Here is a 24,212-nt window from a genome sequence, read left to right on the forward strand (position 1 = left end):
GAAGGTTTTTGTGGAGAAAACAGTTGCTTAGGTTTATTATCTGCCAGAGCATTGAGCTGACTCACTTGCAATTGAGTCCTTTTACAAATGATAAAAAAATATACAGATGGGGGGCTGGGGATATAGCTCACATGGCAAGCACAAGCCTGGGTTCAATCCCTAGCACCCCCCCTCAGTATGTATAAATAAGTAAATAAATACATACATGCGTAGAGAGATGTATAGAATGACGTATTTCAAGACTTTGGATCAGTCACTAGGTAGTTGTATCACAAGGATTTTTTTCTGCTTAGATTGCTCTAACAGAATTTAAGTGACCTCTTTAGACCTGCCAAGCCTACAAATAGAGGATACATTGGAGAAGCTATTTGAATACATTTTACTAAAATAAAGATTGTTTTATATTGTAAATCATCATTGAATAAAGTGATTTTACTCTAAAGTCTTTTTTTGGCAGAACTAGGGATTGGACCTAGAGGTGCTGAACTGAAACCTTAGCCCTTTTTATTTTTTATTTTGAGACCAGATCTTACCAAGTTGCTGAGACTGGCCTCAAACTTGCCATTCTCCTCTCTCAGCCTCCCAGGTAGACAAATTGAGTTCTTAAAAACCTTGGATGTGATCTATACAAGTGTCCAAGTTAACACTGAATTCTTATCAGCTTTCATATGCTGTGGGTGAGGTATGTTTTAAAGTGGGTCACATATTGCAGGTAAATTACATCTACAAGACTATTAAGCTTTATTCTTGGGGTTTTGATGACATTATTGACTCATATTTGACTTGGGTTTTATACCCAGAGTATGTTTATAGTCTACATGAACTTTTTAGAATACAGTTTTCATAGCCAACCTGATGAGAATGCTCAGTGTTTGCTATAGCTGGTACATAGTTGGAAGGATTTGCAAAGCTGCCTTTGACTTTGTGTGCTCTGGATCCAAGGTAACACCTTGAACCTGCAGCATAGTGGCTAGAGAGGGATGATGAGTTAGGATCTGTGTTATGCTGTCCCACCCTCAAGGACTTTGGAAGTGGTAAATAGAAGGATGGTTTTTACAGCTGCCAATTCTATCGCCACCTTTCCTTTCCCACATGACAGTTGGTTTTTTGTTTTTTTTTTTTTTTTTTAAAGAGTGAGGAGAGGGAGAGAGAGAGAGAATTTTAATATTTTATTTCTTAGTTTTCAGCAGACACAACATCTTTGTTGGTATGTGGTGCTGAGGATCGAACCCGGGCCGCACGCATGCCAGACGGGCGTGCTACCGCTTGAGCCACATCCCCAGCCCGACAGTTGGTTTTTATTGTCTGTGTGTCAGTGGGGAGCAGTCCCCACCACAGGCTCCCAGATACTGTCTTATGTGCCTCTGAAGTCAGATGAAGTGGGAATGGTGAAGCCTGGCAAGCGATGGCTAAATGTTGAAGATACTTTCTTTTTTTTTTTTTTTTAAACATTTTTACCTTAGTTCTCGGCAGACACAACATCTTTATTGGTATATGGTGCTGAGGATGGAACCCGGGCCGCATGCATGCCAGGCGAGCGCGCTACCGCTGAGCCACATCCCCAGCGCCGAAGATACTTTCTTGAAGAGTAATGAATGACCTAATAGCAAACTAAGAGGAACATAATGATTTTTTTTCACCTTTCCAGTTTCAGGACATTATGGGTTCACCCTTAGGGTAGATAGCGTGGCTCATTTGAAAAGGATTGAGCTGTTTGGCTCAGTGAAAAGGTTGCAGGGCAAGACAAGTGGGGGCAAACAAAACAAGCTGCTCGGTGTAGGCCTTTCTTGGAATTTGAAGGAGGGAAAAGCCACCAAGGGGCAAATTCGTACTTGTTATTGTGTGTCATATGACTAAGGGACATTTTGGCCTTTTAGATGGTTCAAAAAGGAAGTCTGGGAGGGAAAAGGAGTCCTAGGTATAAACGTCTGGGAAAGTACCCAGAATGTTATCTGTCAGGTGACTAGAGGAAGGGTGTTTGAGAAAAGGTTTATTTAACTAGCGCCCAATTCATGGGAATTTTTCTATATTCTTTAAGGAAAAGTGTAAAATAAGAAAAATCAAGATTATTATAAAAGTTAAAAAAGTTTTCTGTTATGCTTTGGAATCAGTTCAATTCTGAGTTCTTCTGTGTCTCTTCTCTCCAATACCATACAACAATATTTCATGTTCAAAATGATGACCCAAGACCAGTAAAGACCTTGAATCATTAATACCTGTCATGCTTGCCAGATTGTATGCAAGGCAGGAAGCGGGGGGGGGGGGTGGGGGGAGACCTATGAAGAGATTTTAGATTTTCAAGAATATATTTCTTTTTTGCTTTTTTTGTGGCATTGGGGAATCAAATCCAAGATCTCACATATGCTAGGCAAATGCTCTGCCACTGAGCTGCCCCTAAACATATTTATTTGTTGGCCTCCAGTTGTTGTAGAGTAGAATGGTGCTTACTATAAACCTTCTTGATAATTAAGGAAATTGAGCCAAGTGTTAGTTAGACAGCTTCCTATTACTGCAACAGAATACCTGAGACAGCTAACTTATAAAGAGAAAAGATTTATTTTGGCTCACAGTTTTAGAAGTTTCATTTCAAGATCAACAGATTCATCACTTTGGGCCTGTCATGAGGGGCTGGATGACAGGGTGGGGAGCCATGGCAAAGTGGACTGCTCACCTGTGGCCAGGAAGCAAAAGAGAGGAACAGACCAGTGTCCCAAGTCCCCTTTAGGGGCATACCCCCAATGACCAAGGACCTCCTGTAAGATCCCACTTTCTAAAGGTCCTCAGCTCCTCCTGGTAGCCCTACCCTGGGGACCAAGTCTTTAACATATGGACCTTTGGAGGATATTCACCAAATTAGCAAGTGGGAGAGCTTATTCACTGTGTGCATTTTATTTATGAAGTGATGACAAAGGACAGTTGGAAAAACAAGGTCTATTTTTATTTGTTTGGTGTTTGTTTATTTATTGATTTTAGTTGTAGATGGACACAATACTTTTAATTTATTTATTTTTATGTGGTATTTTAGCTCACACATGCTACACAAGTGCTCTGCCACTGAACCACAAACATTTGTTTTGAAAAACTTCTAAAAGATAATGAGTTACTTTTACAGAAGGGTATCCTAGAAAATAAGCCCACTTGACCTTCAGCATCTCTAGAGGCAGGCATTGTTAGTATTAAGTGTTCTTCCAGGGAGATCTTGGGTATGCATTCGCATGTGAGTATGTTCATTCTTTCACAAATAATCGGGAGCCTGCCATGTTTTGGGCACTATACAGGAGGTAAGAATATGTAGCCCCCCCCCAATCTTCTTAGTACTTTCAATAGATTATTTTTTTTGTTTTGCATTTCAAGGAATGCTGAAGATGTTAGAGATTGTTTCATATTTGTATTCAACATACTATGCATAATGAGCTACTTGCAATCATTCATTAATTTCTGCAATGCTGGGGATTGAATCCAGGGCCTCCTGCATGCTAGGCAAGCACTTTACACTGAGCTACATCCCAACTACTAGAAGTGAATTTTTTTTGGCGGGGGGGAAGGAGTGAATTCTTTTTTTTTTTTTTTTTAAAGAGAGAGAGAGAGAATTTTTTAGTATTTTTAGTTTTCGGTGGACACAACATCTTTGTATGTGGTGCTGAGGATTGAACCCGGGCCGCACGCATGCCAGGTGAGCGCGCTACTGCATGAGCCAGATCCCCAGCCCAGGAGTGAATTCTTGATTAGCATATGTATCTTTTTTTTTTTTTTTTGTACTAAGGATTGAACTCAGGAACACTCAACCACTGAGCCACATCCCCAGCCCTATTTTGTATTTTGTTTTGAAACATGGTCTCTCTGAATTGCTTAGTGCCTTGCGATTGCTGAGGCTGGCTTTGAGTTTGTGATCCTCTTGCCTCAGAATTTGTGACCCTCTTGCTTCAGCCTCCCGAGTCGCTGGAATTTCAGGTGTGCGCAATACGCGGTGATCTTGAGGGATACCAGTGGGCACTTCCTGTCCTTTTATTTTTACTGTCATGGATTGCTTATGTGTGTTGAATGCGAAGTAAATGTGTCATTTTCACTTTGATATTTTGCATGAACATCTTATGCCTCCTTTATTTAATTATGACTTATATTATTGTAAAGCTGTTATGTATGATAACAAATTTGGTTTCACAAATTTTGATATCCTTGAGAGCACCTAGGAGTATATTTCTGACAAATTATATAGCAAATTGGGCTCTTTTATTTTTACCATCTCTTCTTGGCCTTTCTTCTTACCAGATCTTCTTGTTCCCAGTGATGTTATTTGACACATTAATCATTGGCTTTTTTTCTAAGGAGTTTCTCATTGTAGTTGAGGTCATTGGTGCCAGTGACCTTGATTCATTTATTTGGACAATAATCCATAGCTTTTTCACTAAAGCCTGTTGAGCAGCAGACTGCAGGTAACACTGTAAATGAAGGATTTCCAAGTTGTGAGCTTGTTTCTGGCCAAGCTAGCTTGACTGCCTTCTGTAGGCGTACGGGGACAGACTTTGAATCAAGTCCACAGTTTGGAACAGTAGTTCATCTGTTTGCTCTGGCATTTATTTGAGCTTTCAAGAGTGTGTGACAGGAAGAAAAACCAGGGCTTTTAACTCTGATGTAATGCCTGTCCTGTTGCTTGGTAGCCAGAAACCCATGTTGGCTGTGGCTGGACCTGCGTGTGGGTTCTGATGAGCCCTGTGGAGGAGGTGCTGCCTGAGGGTAAGCAGAAAAGGGTGAGGCTGCTCTGGGCCTGTTTCCTGCTGGCTCTGGAAACCGGGAACCTTGGGTTCCCTGTTCTTTCTGATCTTGTTAACTAAGGACCAACTTAATTTGTCTTCTGGGAAAATAGGTCCTTACTCAATCATTCCTAGATACTTAATGATTGTTTTAAGTAAGCCATTGGGAAACTACTTAAATATGGCTTTTTTAAATCCGAGGGGAATTGCCTAGAAACATATTCAGGTTTTTTAGTTGCTTAAGAAAAAAATCGTAGGAAAAAAGATCATTGCTTTTTTCTTTTTTAAAAACAGTTTATTGGGGCTGGGGTTGTGGCTCAGTGGTAGAGAGGTTGCCTAGCTTGTGTGGTGCACTGGGTTCCATCCTTAGCAACACATATAAATAAATAAAATAAAGGCCCATCAATAACTAAAAAAAAAATTAAAAAATACAGCTTTATTGAGTTAACATATTTCACGTACTGTACCATTTAAATTGACTATTTAAAGTGGTTTTTAGTGTAGTCACAGGTCCATGCAACTGTCAACAAGGTGAACTTTAGAACATTTTCATCATAGCACAAAGAAACCCCACCCCTTCACCCTGCCTTCTACCCCAAGCTCTAAATGTTTTTAAGGTTCATCCATGTATTATATGACATGTTTTTAAGGTTGCTCATATAAAACGTTCTAATACTTGATTTGTTTTTTTGAAGAGATGGGGTTCTTGCTGTGTTGCCCAGGCTGGCCTCAAAACTCATAGCCTCAAGCTATCTTCGTGCCTCAGTCTCCCAAGTTGTTGGGACTGTAGCCACATACAAGTGCTCCCTGCTCTTCATTCTTTCTTACTATAAATTTGGTAAAGTAGACAGCATAAAATCTACATTTTTAAGTGTATAGTTGAGTGGAATTAAGTACATGCACATTGAGCAGTCACCACCATCAACATCTATCTCCAGAACCCTTTATCTCTGGGTTCTGGAGATGGATATTGATGGTGGTGACTGCTCAGTGTGCATGTACTTAATTCTGTCCCCAGTAAACATTAACTAACCCTGTTCCCCCAGTCACCCTTATTCTTTAAATCCATTAACTCAGCATCTGTTTCTAGTTTCCTGGGGTATGATGTACATTCTTTTGACCTCTAGCCATAACCTTGATTTTAGCCATGTAAAACCTATTTTCGGACTTATGGACTCTAGAATTATAAACTAGAAATTTGTGTTCAGTTTCTGTCTCTTTCTTGAAGGCAGGGACTCACGTATGTTTGGTTTGTTACTCTTGCTTCCATCATAGTGCTTTGCTTAAGTAGTATTCCTAAGATTTATTGGTTAGGTAAGAAAAGGATATAATGAAGTCCACTACAATTGAAGAGCCTTTTATCAGTAATTCTTAATCATATAGTATTTTGTTATCCACTTATCTTAGGAACTAACTTTCCTCTATAGCTGATCATTTCCCACCCAGGCAGATGATTTGCTCCAAGGCTCTAGCTTGCTTTTGACTTTGGTAATCAGACATGAATCTAACTATAGGGCATTGGGGTCCCATTTCTTTGGAAAGCCCCGGTTTGTATTGCAAGTTTTTTTTTTTTTTTCTCTTTCAGTGCTGGGGATAGAATAAGGGCCTCATGCATACCAGGCAAGTGCTCTCGCACTGAGTCACATCCTCAGCCCAACATTGCAAAGACATTTGACAAGGCTGTTAGTTAAAATTGGTTGAGGGAACAAGAAGGGTGGGTCCTAGAATCGCAAGCCTTAGAGAGGAAGGGCCCAGCATTTTAATCTTGTGATTATGGAAATAAAAATGAAAATCTTGGATTCTAGAAGAATATGATCTTGTAGAGAGGGATACCTCTGGGATGTTCCTCCATTCCTAGTGCTGAGGAGGTTCCTCTTTGGCCCTTTTCATTCTCTAGGTACACACTGGCAATTTTTTAAAAACCTCTACCCAAGTTTCCTGTAGAAAAGCAGATTGGGAATTTGCCCATTTTTAGTGTGACTTGTGGACTTAATCTGAAAGCTATAAATTCACCAGTCCTGTTCCTTCCAAGTGTTCTGAGAGGGTGGTCAGGATGCCACAAGCGCAGTTCCTGTGTGGGCTGATTTTTCATCTGTATTCATCCAAGAGTGACTTTGCTCACCTTCACAGTGTGGATGTTTACTGTCCTCTGATTTCTGACAGAGGTGGCCTCAGCAACATGCTGTTCCAGTGCTCCTTACCGGACACCATGGCCACGGTTGGCGACGAGCCTCGAAAAGTGCTCCTGCGGCTGTATGGGGCGATTCTGCAGATGGTGAGTGTGGGTAGCTTGGGCGGGGCCTCTGGACGCTTCAATCCTCTTTCTAGAGATGTTAATGGTGCACTATAGACATTTAAGTATATTGCTTTTATTTTAGTTGGTCTGTATGACTTGGTTTATTGTTTACATCGTAAGTTAATTCTTGTTTTTATCTAATATTTATTAGTCAAACAGATATTCTCAGTGTTATATCTAGAGAATATATGTTGGTGAAACCTTTAAAAAGTGCTGATGTTTCTTGGATTTTCTACACTGAAATTTTCAACTCAGACTTAGATTGTAAAATTCTAAGTGGAAGGTATGGTTTTTATAGCAAGATCAAAAAATTTTTCTCTCATAATTATGTATAATTAAGATGTCAAAACATTTTTAAAAAGATTTTGGAGAATAGTCTCAGTTAACAAAGTATGATCTCAGTGAAGCTGAATTTATTAACTGCTTCTCTGAGATTTCTTTAAAACTTTGAATGATAGATTTATAATCTTCCTAAATTTTTATGTTTGTCAAATTTAGTTTTCATGTAAGTTGAATTGTCTTATCCAGTTAGAGGATATTTCAAATGTCCAGACCTTTTTGTTTTTGCTATTTCACTAACCACACGTGGAAAGAAACGTTAGGTTGCTGTATTTCTATGATAGGATTTTGATACCCATTGTGATCTTCGAAAAGATCCATTTTTATCTTCAGAACAGAATAGATTTTTGACTAAAATTTTTAAAAGACCAGTCTTTTCAACTCAACCTAAAAAAACAGATTTTATCTGTGATATTTGAATATATATATTATGTACTTAGTAAAGTTAAAATTGACAATCTAGATGTTAATTTGTTAAAAATTGTCGTAATGTGAATGAGTCCTTTCATTGGATACTTTGTCCTTGACTCTGTCCAGCTGGTAAAGTGGTTAATGTCTAAAAGTACTAGGAACAAGTTAGCCTGTTTGGAGGTACACAGCTGCTCCATGCATACCTCAGAACATCTTCGGTCCCGAAACTAGTATGCAGCAGGAGCCACAGCTAGAGCCACCTTAAAACACTGACCCTCCATTGAAGATCTTAAGGAGCAGAATCCTGGTGTCTATTGTGTAGCCTACTTTTTAATTTACCTCAAATTGCAGTTGATTATAGAGCCATTTTCCAAGTAATTGATGTCCTTTAGCTCTGTTAATGTTAAAAGACTTAATGAAATCAGTCTTTTTAGAATTTTTCAAGGACTGTATACATTCTGTAATAAGTCCCATTTCTGTTCTTCTGTATATTTTGCATTTAAGTAATGCTTTTAAAATACTTTAAAAAGTAGCTGCTGAGCTCAGTTTGGTGGATCATGCCTGTAATCTCAGCTACTTGGAGGATTACAAATTCAAGGTCAGCCTGGGCAATTTAGTGAGAGCCTGTCTTAGAATAGAAAGGTTTGGGGTTATATAGCTCAGTGATAGAGCACCCCCGGGCTTCAGTTCCCAGTACCATAAATAAATAAATAAATAAATAAACAAATAAATAAATAAATAAATAGCTGCTGAAATTGCATGTGATATAAGATTGTTTAAATCTGATAAGACTTTCATTCCTATTTATATCTTAAATAAAAGCCTTTTAAATGTGCACAGTGTACTCTTCCATGTATAAACTGAGAGTCAAGTTCTCTGATCTAGAGCACCGCTGAAATGATGGAAGCTATGGAATGTTCTGTATCTGTGTTGTCCAGTGTGCTTGTCACTAGCCATATGTCACTACGAAACACTGAAATATGGCAAGTGTGGCCCATGAGCTGAATTTTAAATTTTATTTGATTTTAATTAAGTTGAAATAGTCACATGTGGTTGACTATTACCATATTGGACAACCCAGCTCTGGAATGGGTTACTACTATATGAGTGACGCTGTAAAAGCCAGCTGCAGCTTGGCAGTTAGCCTTTCCCCTAATAAAGATTCACTAGCAGTCGTTAATATTTCATCCTTTTTGGAATTTTAGCACCCTGGTAGTGTTATCTTTTAGTAGTTAAGTACAAATAGAAGTGCTTGGAAATGAGAATTTATTTAAACAGAACTCTGTCTGTCTTCCTTCCACCTTCCCCTCCCCTCCGTTCCCTTCCCCTCCTCTCCCGTCTCTTCCTCCTTCCTCCCTCCCTCCCTCCCTCCCTCCCTCCCTCCCTTCCTCTCTCTCTCTCTCTCTCTCTCTCTCTCTCTCTCTCTCTCTCTCCCTTCCCTCCTCTCCCCCCTCTCTTTTGAACCCAGGGGCCCTTTACCACTGAGCTACATTCCCATCTTTTTTTTTTTAATCTTTGAGACGGGGTCTTGCTAAGTTGCTCAGGCTGGCCTGAAACTTGCAGTCCTCCTGCCTCAGCCTCCTGAGTAACTGGGATTACAGATGCGTACTCTTCTTATTTATTTTTAAGTAACTCAGGAAAATAAATCTCAGAATGATTTGAACTGCTTAAAATGAAATTAACTCTTTCCAAACTAATAGCATGGAGTATGTTTCACAAACCATTCTAGTTTCAGGGGCAGACACTCCTGTATTTAGCAATCAGTTATCTTTATATTAGGCAAACATTATATTAATTTCCGTTCCTGAAGCTGCTTCTGCTTAGGAAGGTGGAGACCATGCTTGCAAGCATCTGGGTAGAAATAAGTGGTATCTAAGTGGATGAAGAGGAACACTTCCACAGTCTCATGCTTGACCTAAGACAGTAAATTCTTTTGTTTTGGTACCGGGAATGAACTCAGGGCCCTGAGCCACATGAGCCACATCCCCAACCCTATTTTGTATTTTATTTAGAGACAAGATCTCACTGAGTTGCTTTAGTGCCTCGCTTTTGCTGAGGCTGGCTTGTGATCCTCCTGCCTCAGCCTCCTGAGCTACTGGGATTATAGGCATGGGCACCCTCACCCAGCAGTAAACTCATTTTTGTTGGAAAAAACTTCATGATCTGACCCTTAGTTCAAGTATGTTCTTATGGTTGAAGTTTAAACATAGTAAAACCATGAGATCTACAACTTCGAATTGAAATATTTTTAGTCCTCAAACTCTGCAGGTGTAAGAGGAACATTTGTTGCCAAAGAAGAACCTCAAATATTGGTGGCCGTTGTAGACTGTTGGTCATTGGGCTTGCTGTGACATGAGGGGAGGAATCACATTCAGAGACTCTGAAAAATGACTTCAGTAGAGAGAAGGAAGTAAGAAGTGAACCAGGCACAGCAGAAGTTGAGCCTACCCAGCGCTGTGCCAGGAGCTCTACCGTGAATTTAACTTCCTTTTCAAAGGTTTTCAATTCAGTTTTTAAAAGTCTGTTATTTATTTATTTCTCCTGGGGCATGGGAGAATCAAATTGCTGTTTTATGTTCAACTTTTTGAAATAAACATGGCACGTCACGGAAAGAGACATTTATGGTCTTCACTGAGGCCTTCATTATCACAACAACAGCAACAACAAAAATTGCCAGAATTAATGGAAAATTGTTAATTGTTTAATTAACATATGCAGAGCAAATGTGGAGCCCCAATAAATAAATAAATACCATTACTTTAATAAACTTACAGGCTAGCAACAGAATTAAATGTGGCGTGATTCAGGTGATCTGCTTTCCTTCTTCTTCTTCTTTTTTTTAATATTCTTTTAGTTGTCAATAGACCTTTATTTCATTTATTTATATGAGGTGCTGAGGATCGAACCCAGTACCTCACAAATGCTAGGCAAGTGCTCTGTCTCTGAGCCCCGGCCCCGGCCCCAGCTCCATGCTTTCCTTCTTTTTAACTGCACACACGTCCTATGTCTGTATGTGTGTCCATGGAGGAGAGACTGGTGACTGCTTGGTGAGCTCTTTCAGTGCCATTGTGCCTTTAAGGGGGTTCCGGTTCACTCTTTCCTTGAAGAATGTTAATTGAGGACTGCTGCTGCATGTAATGATAGGCCCGTGTGTTTCCTCAGAATATTTTGCTGTTTTGCTTAATTATATGATAGACTAGTTTAGTTTAGTATGTCCCTTCTTTCCCTCTCCCCTTCCTTGTTTTACACTTTTGAACTTTTTACCTCTGTGGGAATCAAATAGTATGTGGAAATAGTCCTCATGTTCTTTAATCAGTAACGATTTATTTATTTATTTATTTTTAATTTTTTAAATGGTTTTAGATGAACACAATACCTTTATTTTATTTGTTTATTTATATGTGGTGCTGAGGATCGAACCCATGACCTCACATGTGCTAGGCAAGTGCTCTACCACTGAGCCACAACCCCAGCTTTCAGTAATGATTTATAAGTGACTTGGTTTAAAATAACTAGATGTTTCTCAGTTTTCTCCTATGTCTTCCTCTTGGTGTTGTGAGATATGTGATTTCCTTTATTTCCTTAGTGACAGTGAAGTGACTGCTCTTTGATGCAGTTCTCTAAGGGTTAAGTAACAGAAAGCCAAGGTAAAACCTTGTGATTGACTTACAGCTCAATTTGTGTCCACAAACATCTGTCTCTTCCAGCCCCTATTTTTTTTTTTTTTTTTTTTTTTTTAGTTTTAGAGACTTATGAAAAGTCCTGTGTTCAACAAGGGCAGGAGCAGATCCTTTAGAAATCTGATCTGGAGAAGACCCAGCCATATACCATTATCTATAGGTTTAATAAATGCTGGTTTGATCTTAATACATATCAGTATAATTTCATGTCTGTTTTCCATAGACTAGCTTCAGTTTTAGTGGAGGGAAAGGCATTTATCTTAACTGCATAGATGATGACAACCAGACTCAACTGTAATATGACTGTGACTAAAGTAGGATTGTTTTAGAAGTTTTGAGAAGTGAGGAGCCTTTGCCATTTTGGAAAGAGATGTAACTGCTAGATGAGAGCTTGAAACTCTAAAACTAGCTATAAATGTAACTTGATTTTTTTCCTTTCTGATACTGGGAAGGAACATGAGCTCTGCGACGTCCAGTAGCAGCCTTTTCACAGAAGCAAGTTTGGCTGATTACAAATAACCAGTTTGCTTATTTATCATGAATTGTGGAAGACACAAATGTCAGTACGTATTGTTCATTCATTGTAACTTGTGCCAGTTGGCGGAAGTCTCAGAGGAGTGCCTTGTCCCTTCCTCTGTCAGAACAGTGACTCTGTGTTAAGCCAGGTCCTTCTGTGCATGAACTGAGAGATTGGCCTCACCATTAAGAATGGTCTCAGAGGCATGAATGTTAATAACGCACATCAAAGATCTCTCTTAAGTGTTGTCTGGAAAAAATGTTTTTGTTTGTTTTTTGAGTAATAGAAGGCTAATATTAGTGCTTGTTTGAATACTAACCATAATGCAATTAAAGGCACCAAGGCACAACGCAGATATGTATTAGTGATTCTAAAGAGTGAAATTTGTGAGACTGTTCTTTTGGAGTCCAGAAAACAAAATATCCTCTTCCCTATTTTCTCTGAACTCATTTAATTCAACCCAATAAAATATGGACCAGCTTGTGGATAGTTACTGGCTACTGAGGAACAAACTGCTTAAAAATCCTCCTGTGTGGAGCTGAAGCCACTCGCCCTGCAGACATGACCGCTGAAGCTCCTGGGTGGGAGCTGACTTTTCCCCTTGTCATGTTGCCATCATTTATGACTTCAAGTTCTTTTGTTTACTCTGCTTTTTTAAAAACCCCCTGAACTCTGAGTTTGGTGTAATTGTATCTATTTCTAAGGTAGTCAAAACTTCCCTCAGAGAAAGACTTTTGTTTTCTTTGCATTGTACGCACCCCTTTGACCCACCTAGTGTTTCTTAGTTAATACTCTCCAGAGGTAGCTGCCAGTTACACCTGTGGTCCTTCTATACCTGCTTTGGTGCCTTCTTTTGATAACTTAATAAACCACAGACTATGTCTAGTTTTGACATATTCAAAGTGTCCTTGTCTTGCTGGTCTTAAATGTTTGGGATTTATAGCATGAAACCAATGCAGATTTCTGGTCCCCGGAACGATGGCTTGCCCTCGGCCTACCCCTCTGTGGGAAGGAATGTCTGTGTTGGGTGGAGTGAAGGGCGCTGGGGTAATGTACCACTTTAGCTGTATGTGCATGTGTTCTCTGCTGCAGGCTTGTCCATGCGATCGTGCCTGGAGCACTCTGGTTTCCAGGTGACAGACACGATTCACGGTATAGTATGAGACCTCTGAAGTTGGAGCATTCTCTACAGCTTTAATTTCTTTCTTTTAGTTCTTGGATTCAAGAAATGCTTTTTAAAGAGAAAATTATAATGCTTGTTAAGTAGCACCAGCTACAGTTTGTGCTGTGCTTAAAGAGGTACAGTGATAAAGATTTCAGAATGTTATATATTGATATATCACTTTTTAATTTTATTTTTTTGTCCAAGGCAAATCAGATCCCTTTCTTCTGTTTCCTCAGTAGAAAATGGCAGACATTGAGTAATTCTAGACATTACTGGACCTGAACTTGAGAATTTAATTGAGGTACTTCAGTTCTTCCTTCACATCTTTCAGCATTGTGGGAACACGCAGAGACACACACACATACAGACACCCACACAGAGACACACACACAGACATACACAGACACACACATATAGACACATGCGCGTGCATGCACATACACTGCAGTGTATCTAGTAGTAGTGTAGTAGTTCTTTTGGTGAGAGTTAGCAAACTTTCTTTCCTTTTTCCTTATCAGTTAGTGTGCTTTTTGTGGTCTTATCCGAGCTGGATGCCCATTTTCTTCATGAAGCTTAGCAGTGTTGACCTGACCCCACATGGAAGATACCAGGCCAGAGAGGTCACAGCTCACTTCCTGGAAAAGGGTTGTCTGCAGGTCAGCCCTTGGATGCCTACGTGGAAGTCCCAGCAGGCTTGGGTCAGCAGGTTGCCTGCATCAGGCATGATTCTGAGAAGGTCCTGAAGTGGCCTTCTTGACCGGGCTTTCGCTCACCAGCTGCTGCCTTATGTGGCCTGGAGCCTTTTTGAGGTTCTGGTTTCTTATCCATATTCATCAGATCTTCCAGTTTGAAGTTGTTAATGTTCCAAAAGATCAACTCATAGAATATTCCTTGGAAATGTGGGAGATTCTGTAGAGACTACCATCAAATATTAGAAGTCACTTTTCTATTTACATACTTGTGATTCATACGTGCTCATGAATGAATCACATAAGCTCCATTTTAGTTCACCGTTTTTTTGTTTTGTTTTGTTTTGTTTTTTGTGATGCTGGGGATCGAAACCAGGGTCTTAGGCATGCTGGGCAAGCACTCTACCACTGAGCCACCCCCAGCATAAGCTCCATTTTAAACCATTGTGTATGGATCTCACATTTTAATGTTCAATAAAATATTTTCGGAGAATACTGTAAGAAATTATAAAATCAGTAAGTATAGGATGTTTTCTCTCCTTCTTGTCTTTTTTTTTTTTTTTTAAACAGTTGGGAGAAGGAAAGCCAAGGCCATGATAACATTCTGCATAACATTAGTGGGAAGAGTGGATCCCATCGTGTGCACTCCTTGCCCCTCCTCACCTGAGGTGGACCAGATCTGCATCAGCAGCAGGAATTAGGCCAGGGTTTGTTTATTAATTTTTAAAAAAAATTAAATTTATTTTTTAGTTGTAGATGGACACCATACTATTTTTTATTTTATTTTATTTTGTATGTGGTACGGAGGATTGAACCCAGTGCCTCACACATGCTAGACAAGTGCTCTACCACTGAGCCATAACCCCAGCCCCAAGGCCAGGGTTTATGACAGAACCTTCTCTTCTAGAGAGTAGAGTGTGATTGAATAAGCGGGTGGCTATTAGAAGCCTTCAAACTAATGGATCCCACCCAGTGCTACTCCAGGACCACAGGTCACAGTGCCTGGCATTCAGAATGCAGCTTCCATCACTCTTGGAGGATTGATAGCCTGGGAGTTGTTGAGGCCTCAGCTCAGGAGGATGGTCCTGGGTTAGTGGAGAGTGGGTCCTTTTCCCAGCCAAACTTCACATGCTCTAGAAGTTGAGTCGGGCCAGCAGTTGAATTATTCAGTCATCCTTCCATGGGTCTCACAGCATTTTTGAAAACCCCACAATTTATGTTTTATGGAGAGTCTCTAAAAGAGCTCCTAGCTAAATGATCCATGTAGCCCTCATGTGGTGGGGAAAGGGTGATGGAGAGAAGAGTATGCCTAGGTGAGTGTTGTGTGGTCATGCCTCCTCACTTCACTCCTGCATCTACCATCGTGTGTGACATAGTGGTTATTTCCTTATTATGACATTGCCTATAATTGGCAGTGATTTGATATCTTAAATAGCATTCCCAGTTTATTGTGCTGGTTGATGATGTGTCATTCTTTGGGTCTGAGTTACCATTTTTCCCAGCCTGTCCCAGGAGCAGCTCATGCAGTAGTGGATTTCTAAAGTCACTTTAAAAATGGCTCAAATAATTATGTGCTGCTCTTGCTGATTTATTTATATTCACACACCCACAGCTAAGGAAAATTGATGTGCTACTTTGTTTAATCTCACAAATGGGGTTTTATTATAGTCATAAACCCTCTTTATTATTAATAGAGGAATCTTTTATTAAGAACTTAGGCAGCTAGTTGCAATGGTGTATGCCTGTAATCCCAGCTGTTTGAGAGACTAAGACAGGAGCATTCCAAGTTTGAGGGCAACCTTGGAAACTTAGTGAGACCCTGTCTCAAAAAATTAAAAAGGATGGGGTGTAATTCAATGGTAGAGCATTCCTGGATTTAATCTGGCATTGTGAGAAAAAAGAAAGAAAAATAAGAAATGATTTTATTTCTGCTGGTGCCTAAAGATCTTGGATTTCTCAGCCTCCAGAACTCTGAGAAATAAATTTCTGTGGTTTATAAAGGAAAAAAAAGAAAAAGAAGAAGAAGAAGAAGAAGAAGAAGAAGAAGAAACGAGAAAGCCAGTGACAAGATAGCTTTGTCTTTTTTTTTTTTTAATTTATGTGACAATTCACCTATTTCAGGTTTATAATTCAGAAGTTCTCAGTATATTGATAAAATTGGGTATTTTTAAACATTTTCAAGATGTTTTAATTTATTTTATTTTTTTATATTTATTGTTTAGTTGTAGCTGGACACAATACCTTGATTTATGTGGTGCTGAGGATCAAGCCCAGGGCACGCACATGCTAGGCAAGTGCTCTACCGCTGAGCCACAACCCCAGCCCAAGATGTTTTAATTTCTTAGGTCTTGAAATTTCTGTTTATTTTCAAAAAAGTGCTTTATTCTGAGTAATTTCAGATCAGTACAGAAGGAGGCAGAAGAGTGATAAGCCCCAGGTGCCCACTATCCATTTCTCCCGGAGGACAGCCTTCTTGCATCTTTTCATCCATTTCCCCAGGGTTATTTTGAAGCAGGTGCCAGCATTAAATCGTTTCTTCTGTAAATATTTTAGTTTATATCTATATAAGATCATTTTTTAAAAATGACTTAGATAATGTTCACATAAAAAAAATTAGGACTGGGGTGTTGGCTCAGTGGTTAGAGCTTGAGTTTAGCATGAGCAAGGCTGGGTTTGATCCCTTGCAGAAAACACACACACACACACACACACCACACACACAGCATTATTTAATGTTAAAAAACCAATGTCTAAATTCTAATAAGTGTAAAACATTTTAGTATTCTAATTTATAAAATAAAATTTTTATTAATTTGCAAGTTAGGAGAGTTTAAAGTCATACCAAGTATTCATACAATATATCTTAATATCTACTTCAAGTAAATTTTTACCACTGAGGTAAAATTCCACAAGTCCCAAAATATATATTTCTTCCCATCTTCCTCTGACCTCTCTTTTGGCCAAGTGAGTGGGTCTGTGCCTGGCTCATCTAGGAGCAGGCTTCCGCTCACCTCTCCACAGTTGTTTCCCTGGTTTGAGGTTTCTTGGGCCTGCTCTTCTTGGTTATAGCCGAAGGGCACCTGTGCATTCTGTACTGAGGAAACAGAACCCGGGGTTGATACTGCAGAAGTCCATCTTGCCTTTGCGATGGTGCTCTTATTACTGAATAAGTCATGCAGCCATTGGGGTGGGATGGGACTTCTGGGGGTGGGGAAAAAAATGAATGAAATTTACCTCCACTTCTGGTGATAACATGTTAAAAAGGAGTGGTCTTGGAACTTTGTAATGGATTGTTAGCCAGGGTTTGTAACCTGGGATGAGGCGACTTGCTTTTGAGAGCACCATTTAACAGGGAAAAGGACTTCTGTTAGCTAAATAATCCATTAACTGTATCTCCCTAAGAAGATACAGTTAGAGCAATAACAGCATAGGAATAACCATAGTTGTTTAGAATTTTGTGCAGGTCAAATCCCGTTACAACAAAATTTAGTAATATATCCAAATGTTACAACAAAATTTAGTAATATATCCAAATTCCTTATTTGTCTTAAAAGCTTTTCATACAAAGTGTTAGTATGTAATATGTCTGATTATAGAATTTAGGCTTGGGGTATGAGCAAGGCTGGGTTTGATCCTTTGCAGAACACACATAAGGATATAGCTCAGGGGGAGAGCACTGGCCTAGCATGTGCGAGGCTCTGGATTTAAACCCCAATCCAGACAACTCTGTTCTTAGCTTTCCTTGGAGAAAAAAGCATGAGGACTTTTTAAGGGCATTTCAGCCCATTCAGTGTTCTAATTAACACTGTGTCTATTTCCCCACTACTGGGAATGTGGATGTGAACTTGCATGGTGCTGGGTTGCTCCTTGGAGCTGTTTGCCTTGTGTTTCATGGTGCCGGTGCCAGAGTGTTCCTTGATTCACTTAGACCAGAGCATAGCAAGCATCAGAATTTGCTTGGTACTTTCAGGGTAGACAGACAATCAAAGGTGAAGTCCCTGTTCTTCAGGAACTTACAGGCCACCCAGGAGAGATCACGGAGGTATAAGTCTAAGGGAACAGTGCAGCTGAGGGAGCAACCCTGCAGTTAAAGGAGGGAGTAGAGCTTCATGATAGCCAGTGGCTCCTCCTCAGTTTATCTCGTCATCCATTGACCCCCCTCAGCAGATGGATAATGGCATTTTTGTAATATTTTGATTTTTATGGTGTTCACTGTAACGGGATTTAACCTGTCGCATCTTTCCATCAGAGAAATGCAGATTACACAAATGAAAACATCATATATCTTCATTGTACTTTCTGTACTTTGTACCAAATGTACTTTAAGCGTATGTTCCAGATGTTAGTGAATATGTATAAGTGCAAGCATTAGAAAGCCTTTAGCAGATAGCTTTATGAACATGGATATTTGTTTACTTTTATACTGAGTAAGATAAACATGTACTGTTTATACATAACAAGCATTAAGATGTCTGTGGAATGCTATTCCGTGTAGGATGGGAGAGAGTGGTTGCTGTAAGTCACAAGGATTTTGAATGCTGCTAGAGTAGCTGGTGTTGCTTAACGTGGCATTTTTTTCCTGTCCACACTTTCCACCCTTGGTACAGGTGTTTTTGATAAAGCTGTGGAATGGAAAGGTATGTTTTCATGGGATGTTCAAGATCTGTTACCCTAAGTTACCAACCTCTTATTTTAAAGAGGTTTCCTTTATAGGACTCCTCTTGGGTCTGGCTTACACGCAGACTTTAAATATAACATAATTTTAGAGGCAATAGAGTATGAAATTTTGACATTACCCTTAAGTTTCTTACTTTACTTTCCCCCAGTCCCTCATTTAAGGTTCTATGAGGGTTTAAAGCACTTGGGGTGGGGGGCTTGCTTTGAAGATACATGCTTTGTGCCGTGAAGAAAGAATGTAGCCTCAGAGCTGCTTATGGAAGTTGGTGATCTAGTATGTTGTTAATATTGCCAATAATTTGCAATTTCATTGAGGAAAGTGATGTAAAAGTAACCTTAATATATTAGTATATAAGATAACTTTAGGGACTTTGTTAACTTCACCCTGTCCTCTTTTTGCTGGAGCTGTGACCAGCTGCACCAGCAGGGTTAGACTGGGGGAGTGCCAGGTGTCCTGCCTGCACAGTGCTTTCTTCTCTGTCCATGCTCTGTGCTAACCACAGCCATCTGTGGGTGGATTGATACCCCAGTCCTTGCGGTTGGCTTGAAAGAACCCCATAACTAAATTGGCGAGAGCCTTGGCCTGCACTTTTCTTTAGAAGGCTCAATTGGAAGAGTACTATCGAGTGACTTTCCTCTAACAATGAAATTGTGAAAGGTCCGCAGGACGGCCATGAGATGCACAGTTCTTTGGTCTCAGTGGCACATCCCTTTTCTTGTAAATAGCTAAAGCACTTTCCAAGGCATTGGTACTAGTACTGGAGGCTGCTGGTGCCTGTAGACTACGCCGGTCCCACGGCGGGCTGAGAAGCCCTTGTTAAAGATCTGTGGTGTTCGTAAGCCCTACTGTTCTGGTGGTTGCAGAGTTAGTGTCTGCTCAGTGTTCTCCATCTCACCGGAAGTGTTTGCTTTTTCTCATTCATAGAGGTCCTGTAATAAAGAGGGATCCGAACAAGCTCAGAAAGAAAATGAATTTCAAGTAAGTAATTCAGTCTGTTCTGCACGAGAGGTGAACCGGTGTCAGCCAACCTCGCTGCGCTGCAGTTCTGCAGGGCCTCTTCACTGCCCATGGAAACACCCTCACCTGTCCTCCTTAGGGGAGAGCTCTTGGTGTATTGGGAGCCACCTCACTGAGACCGAGGAAGCAGTGGGGGTTCCTGGCCCCTCTTGAGGGTGCAGATGGTGGAAGTTTGATGTCTTTATGGCAGCATTTTCTACACGAGTGTCCGAGGTGCAGAGAGGTGGAGGTTTGGGGTGACATTTGTGTGTAATGCTCTGATGTGGAGGCAGCTGGCTTCCACTGCTGCAGTGTGTCTCACCCCTTTTCTTCATTCCCATGCTTCCCATTAGGGAAGCTGGTCAGTGCCCAGTCATTTTAGTGGTCACTCCATTTTCTGGGGAAACAGCAGACTTTGTTCCAGGCGGAAAAGGTCCCTAGACTCAAGAGACTGTGAGCTAAGCTGACCCGTCTACTAAAACACATGCAAGCAGCGGGTTTGAGGTTGTCACCACATGGAGTGTGGAGGCTTAGAAGTATGGAGTCTGGGGTGAGGATCTCCATACCTGGAGTGAAGTGTTTTTTTATGTTGTTCTTTTTTTTTTTTTTTTTTTAATTATTTTTGGTGGTGCTGGAGATTGAACCCAGGGTCTTATGCTCTACCACTGAGCTACACCCCCTGTCCCACAAAAGTTTCTTTTAAATGCTATCTTCCATATATGTAGACTTATCGTGAAGGGGGCATGTGTGTGCACAAGAAGGGAGTCAGCATGACATGATCTTCCATCTGCCCTGAGATTCTAAAGTTCTGGAGGTCGGGGGGGGGGGGGTCTTGCTGCTTCTCACTGTCTCTCTGCTGCTTGTAGTAGGGCGCTGGCTGGTTGCAGGGAACCTCTCAGGCTCATCCACCCCACCTGCTGGTATGCATGCACTTGCTTGTCTCCTGGACTGTCAATCATGGCCACACCTCCTCTTCCTCCTCAGGGCCTATTGGAAAACCTCAGGGAGTGTGATTTTGCATACGAACTTTTGAGGAGAAGGCAGGTGGTTGGCAGTAAGAGTGGAGCAGTTGGTTTTGTTTCCTTATGGAGCCCCTTTGAGTCACCCATCCTGGCTTGTCACCCCTATTCTGAACATTCATCCAGAGCCTCACTGTCCCACAGGACCTTCACTCATGGCCCTAGGGCCATCTGTCACCTCTCAAGTGCTTCTGTGCCACAGGTGGAGCTGGTGTCTTCCTGTTCGTCCTCTTCCTGGCTTCTAACCATTTCTCCTCCACCAGGAACCCCTTTCCCTTTGAGGCTCATGCTTTGTGCTGTCAGTCCTCCCCAATGGTAGCTCTTGTCTCTGGGCTTGCCCATTACTTGTGTGTTGGAGACCCCAGTCCACAGCTCAGTTTGAATTCATTCTGGTTCTTGCCATCATTCTCTGGCCTCTGCATTCTGACCACCTCATCCCTAATGGTCTTTCCTTCTGTTCCTCCTGTTATTTCCTCCCATGGGAAACTGTGTCCCTTATGGCAGGCCAGCTTCAGTAGCCTGCCTGGGTACCTCTGCAGCTATCTGGCTGCCATCAAAACGTCCATTCCAGAGCGTGGGTAGCAACTACCCTCTCACTCCCAGCCCTCCAGTCTCATCTGTCCTGCCCAGCTGAACACCCAGCTCTGCTGCCACAGGTCTTGCCTTCCACGTGTTCTCAACTTTCTCCTCATGTTTCCTGTCACATGCTCCTCGAAACTCCGACCCTGCTGAGCCCAGCTACTGCCACTCCTTCTCTGTGCAGTGTCCAGGCAGCCAGGGCTGCTAGAGAAGAGCCACACAGTTGGGAGGGTGGTCTGGTTCCAGGGCTCTGGTGCCCAACCTCAGGGGTGCACCACTGCCTGGGACCTGCTTAGGGTCTCCAGGAGGTTAGGCTCTGCTTCTGTATCTGGGAGGTCTGTTCCAGAGCTGGGTCCTTTGGACCTCCCCGTTTCAGAAAGTAGAACCTGGTTCTTTGATGATTGCCAATCTCTTGTCCCTCATCTGTCCACCACAAGCCCACTGCATTGGCACTTTTCACTGACTGTTGCTACTAAAGGGTGTTTGTGCCCCACACTTGACCTCCTTTCTTATTTGGCCCTGGCTTCCCCATTCACTGTCCCCTCCACTTCCTAGTAACAGGGCTATCGGCAGTAGTGCCCTGCCTGCTGCCACCATTTATGCTCTTGTTCCTGACAAGATTTCTCTTTCCTTTAAAAAAAAATATATTTTGATTTTTATTTATTTTTATTGGGTGGGGTTTATGTTGCTGTTTTAGTCCTGAAGGGTGGAAGCCAGAGCCCTGGGAATGCAGCCCCCAGCAGGTTTTCTTGAGACAGAATCTGTTGTCTCTACTTTCTTACTTCCCAGTCTCCTTTTTCAGAAAAGAGATTTGGAACAAATAATAAACACAGTACAGAGAGTTCCCAGGCACCCCTTCCCTGGCTTCCTCGAGGTTCTCATTTTACACAGCCGCAGTATGGTGATCGAAACCGGGTCCTTGAGTCTGCTGCAGTACTAACCAAACGCAGACCTTGTTGGAATTTCAGAAGATTTTTCCCTGATGTTTCTTTTGTTCTATTCCAGGGTTTAGTCAGAATCCCAACGTTGCATTCGATGGTTTCTGCTTGGTCTTTTTCAGCCTATACCAGTTCTTCTTACTTAATTACAGTCTTGATACTTGTGAAGAATGCCTGTCAGTTACTGTGGAGAATGTCCCCTCAGTCTTGACCCCCTGCTTCCTCGTGCTTAGAATGAGGTCATACAGAACTTTGGTGATGTCTTCTCCAGAAGCTCACGTACCATCATTCTTATTCCTGGGTGTCAAGTGTTTTGAATAAATGACCCAGTGTAGATGAAGTGAGAGTCCATTTAAACCCCTTGCTTCTGTCCCCCTTAACTCCCTCCTCACTCCTAGTCACCCCTTCTGACATCATCACTCTCAACTTCCACGTTGCCAGATCCAGTGTCCTCTTTCCTCTCTTCCTGTTTGACCCTTAGTACCATTTGACACAGAGCGCCACCCCCTCCTCCATGATGGCGGGTGTCTCACCTCCTTTGCCAGCACCCCCTGCCTCATTCCTCTTCCTGCTACCCAAATTTAAATCAGTGGATGGAGTGGCGGGTCGTGTGACCCTCTAATGGGATATAAAATGTATGCATTTTTTTTTTTTTTGAGCTGTCAGTCTTGCTGTGTTGCCTAGGCTGGCCTTTAAGTCTCTTGGGCTCAAGTGATCCTCCTGCCTCAGCCTACCACGTAGCTGGGTCTCTAAGGTGTTACAGCACCGTGCCTGGCTTCTTGGCTTTTTGAAATGAAATAGAGTAGAGAATATTAGGAAGCTTGCCATGTTGTGAGGGCGTGTTGCTGTGTGTAACATCTGGTGTGTGTGGAGGTCGATGTGTGGAGGCCTTTTGCACTGCGGGGACAGTCAGTTTGGAAGCCATTGCCCTAAATGTTGGGAGTTCTCAGTCCTAGCACTAGTTCCTCCTCTTTTGTGCCTGGGTGAGCTTGTCTAGTACAGTGAGTTTTTGTTTTTGTTTTTGCTTTATTTTTGGTACCAGGGATTGAACCCAGGGGCACTCAACTACTGAGTCACATTCCTAGCCCCTTTTTAAAAAAAAATTTTTTTATTTTGAGACAGGCTCTCGCTAAGTTGCAGAGACTGGCTTTGAACTTGCGATCTTCCTGCCTCAGCCTCCTGAGCCACTGGGATTACAGGTGTGTGCCACCGCGCCTGGCCCTTTCTTATTTTTTGAGACAGGTTCTCACCAAGTTGCCCAAAATGGTCTTGGGCTCACTCCCAAGTAACTGGGATTACAGGCATGCCCAGCTAGGACTTGGCACTCAGTTCTTCAACCCAGGTTTTCCCCAAGCCCAGCCCTCTGCAAGGTGCTCCTGTCCGCTTCTATCCCCTGATTCCCGTCCCACCTACACTATCCCCATCCTTGAGTACACCAGACTCCCCTGCCTAAGAGCTGCTCATGGTTCCCCCTCACCCTCTGGGCCTCCGTGGACCTAGCTGTCCTGTTCCAACACCCTTCTGTCCCTCTCGTGGCAGTGAGCCTGTCTGTGGTCATGTTCACTCATTCGTCTGCCCTCTCTAGAACGTAAGCTCTGCAGGCACAGACCTGATGGTATTGCTCTTTGTGCTCTTGGTTACTTGGCACAGTGCCAGTATACACATTCATCAATGTGCTAGGGTAAATGTGTGAATGAATCTTTTTTGGGGGGAGGGTACTGGGGGTTGAAACCCAGGGGTGCTTAACCACTGAGCCACATCCCAGTCCTTTTTTACATTTTATTTTAAATATTTTATTTTTTAGTTTTAGGTGGACACAATATCTTTATTTTTAATTTTTTATGTGGTGCTGAGGATCGAACCTAGCGCCCTGCGCATGCCAGGTGAGCGCGCTACTGCTTGAGCCACATCCCCAGCCCGTTTTTACATTGTATTTAGAGACAAGGTCTTGCTAGTGTAGTGAGGCTGGCTTTGAATACATGATTCTCCTGCCTGTCTCCTGAGCCACTGGGATCATGGCTAGCCCAGGGTGTGACATGAAGGTGTGGACTGAGTCGTGCCTGTTGGCCCACTCACTTGCTCTCAGTAGCCCTCGGGAAGGGCCTGGAGACCAGTGACTCAGAGGGACCACAGGCACCCTCCCAGCCACTGCCC

At 41.9% G+C, this 24,212-nt stretch overlaps 1 protein-coding gene across 3 annotated transcripts in view; it reads left to right on the top strand.

Moving 5' to 3' along the window:
- The window catches only part of Chka (choline kinase alpha), a 58,154-nt gene that overhangs the window by 14,834 nt on the left and 19,108 nt on the right, over positions 1-24,212 (top strand). Inside the window, exons 2-4 of one of the 3 annotated variants that reach the window (XM_077797381.1) lie at positions 6,915-7,026; positions 19,451-19,504; positions 23,181-23,257. In XM_077797381.1, coding sequence (XP_077653507.1) covers positions 6,915-7,026; positions 19,451-19,504; positions 23,181-23,257 — 243 coding nt within the window. The remainder of the gene's footprint in view (positions 1-6,914; positions 7,027-19,450; positions 19,505-23,180; positions 23,258-24,212) is intronic. The other 2 variants (XM_026396660.2, XM_026396661.2) reach the window with 2 other exon arrangements.

Source organism: Urocitellus parryii, chromosome 4 (assembly GCF_045843805.1).
Source record: "Urocitellus parryii isolate mUroPar1 chromosome 4, mUroPar1.hap1, whole genome shotgun sequence".
Classification (NCBI taxonomy): domain Eukaryota; kingdom Metazoa; phylum Chordata; class Mammalia; order Rodentia; family Sciuridae; genus Urocitellus; species Urocitellus parryii.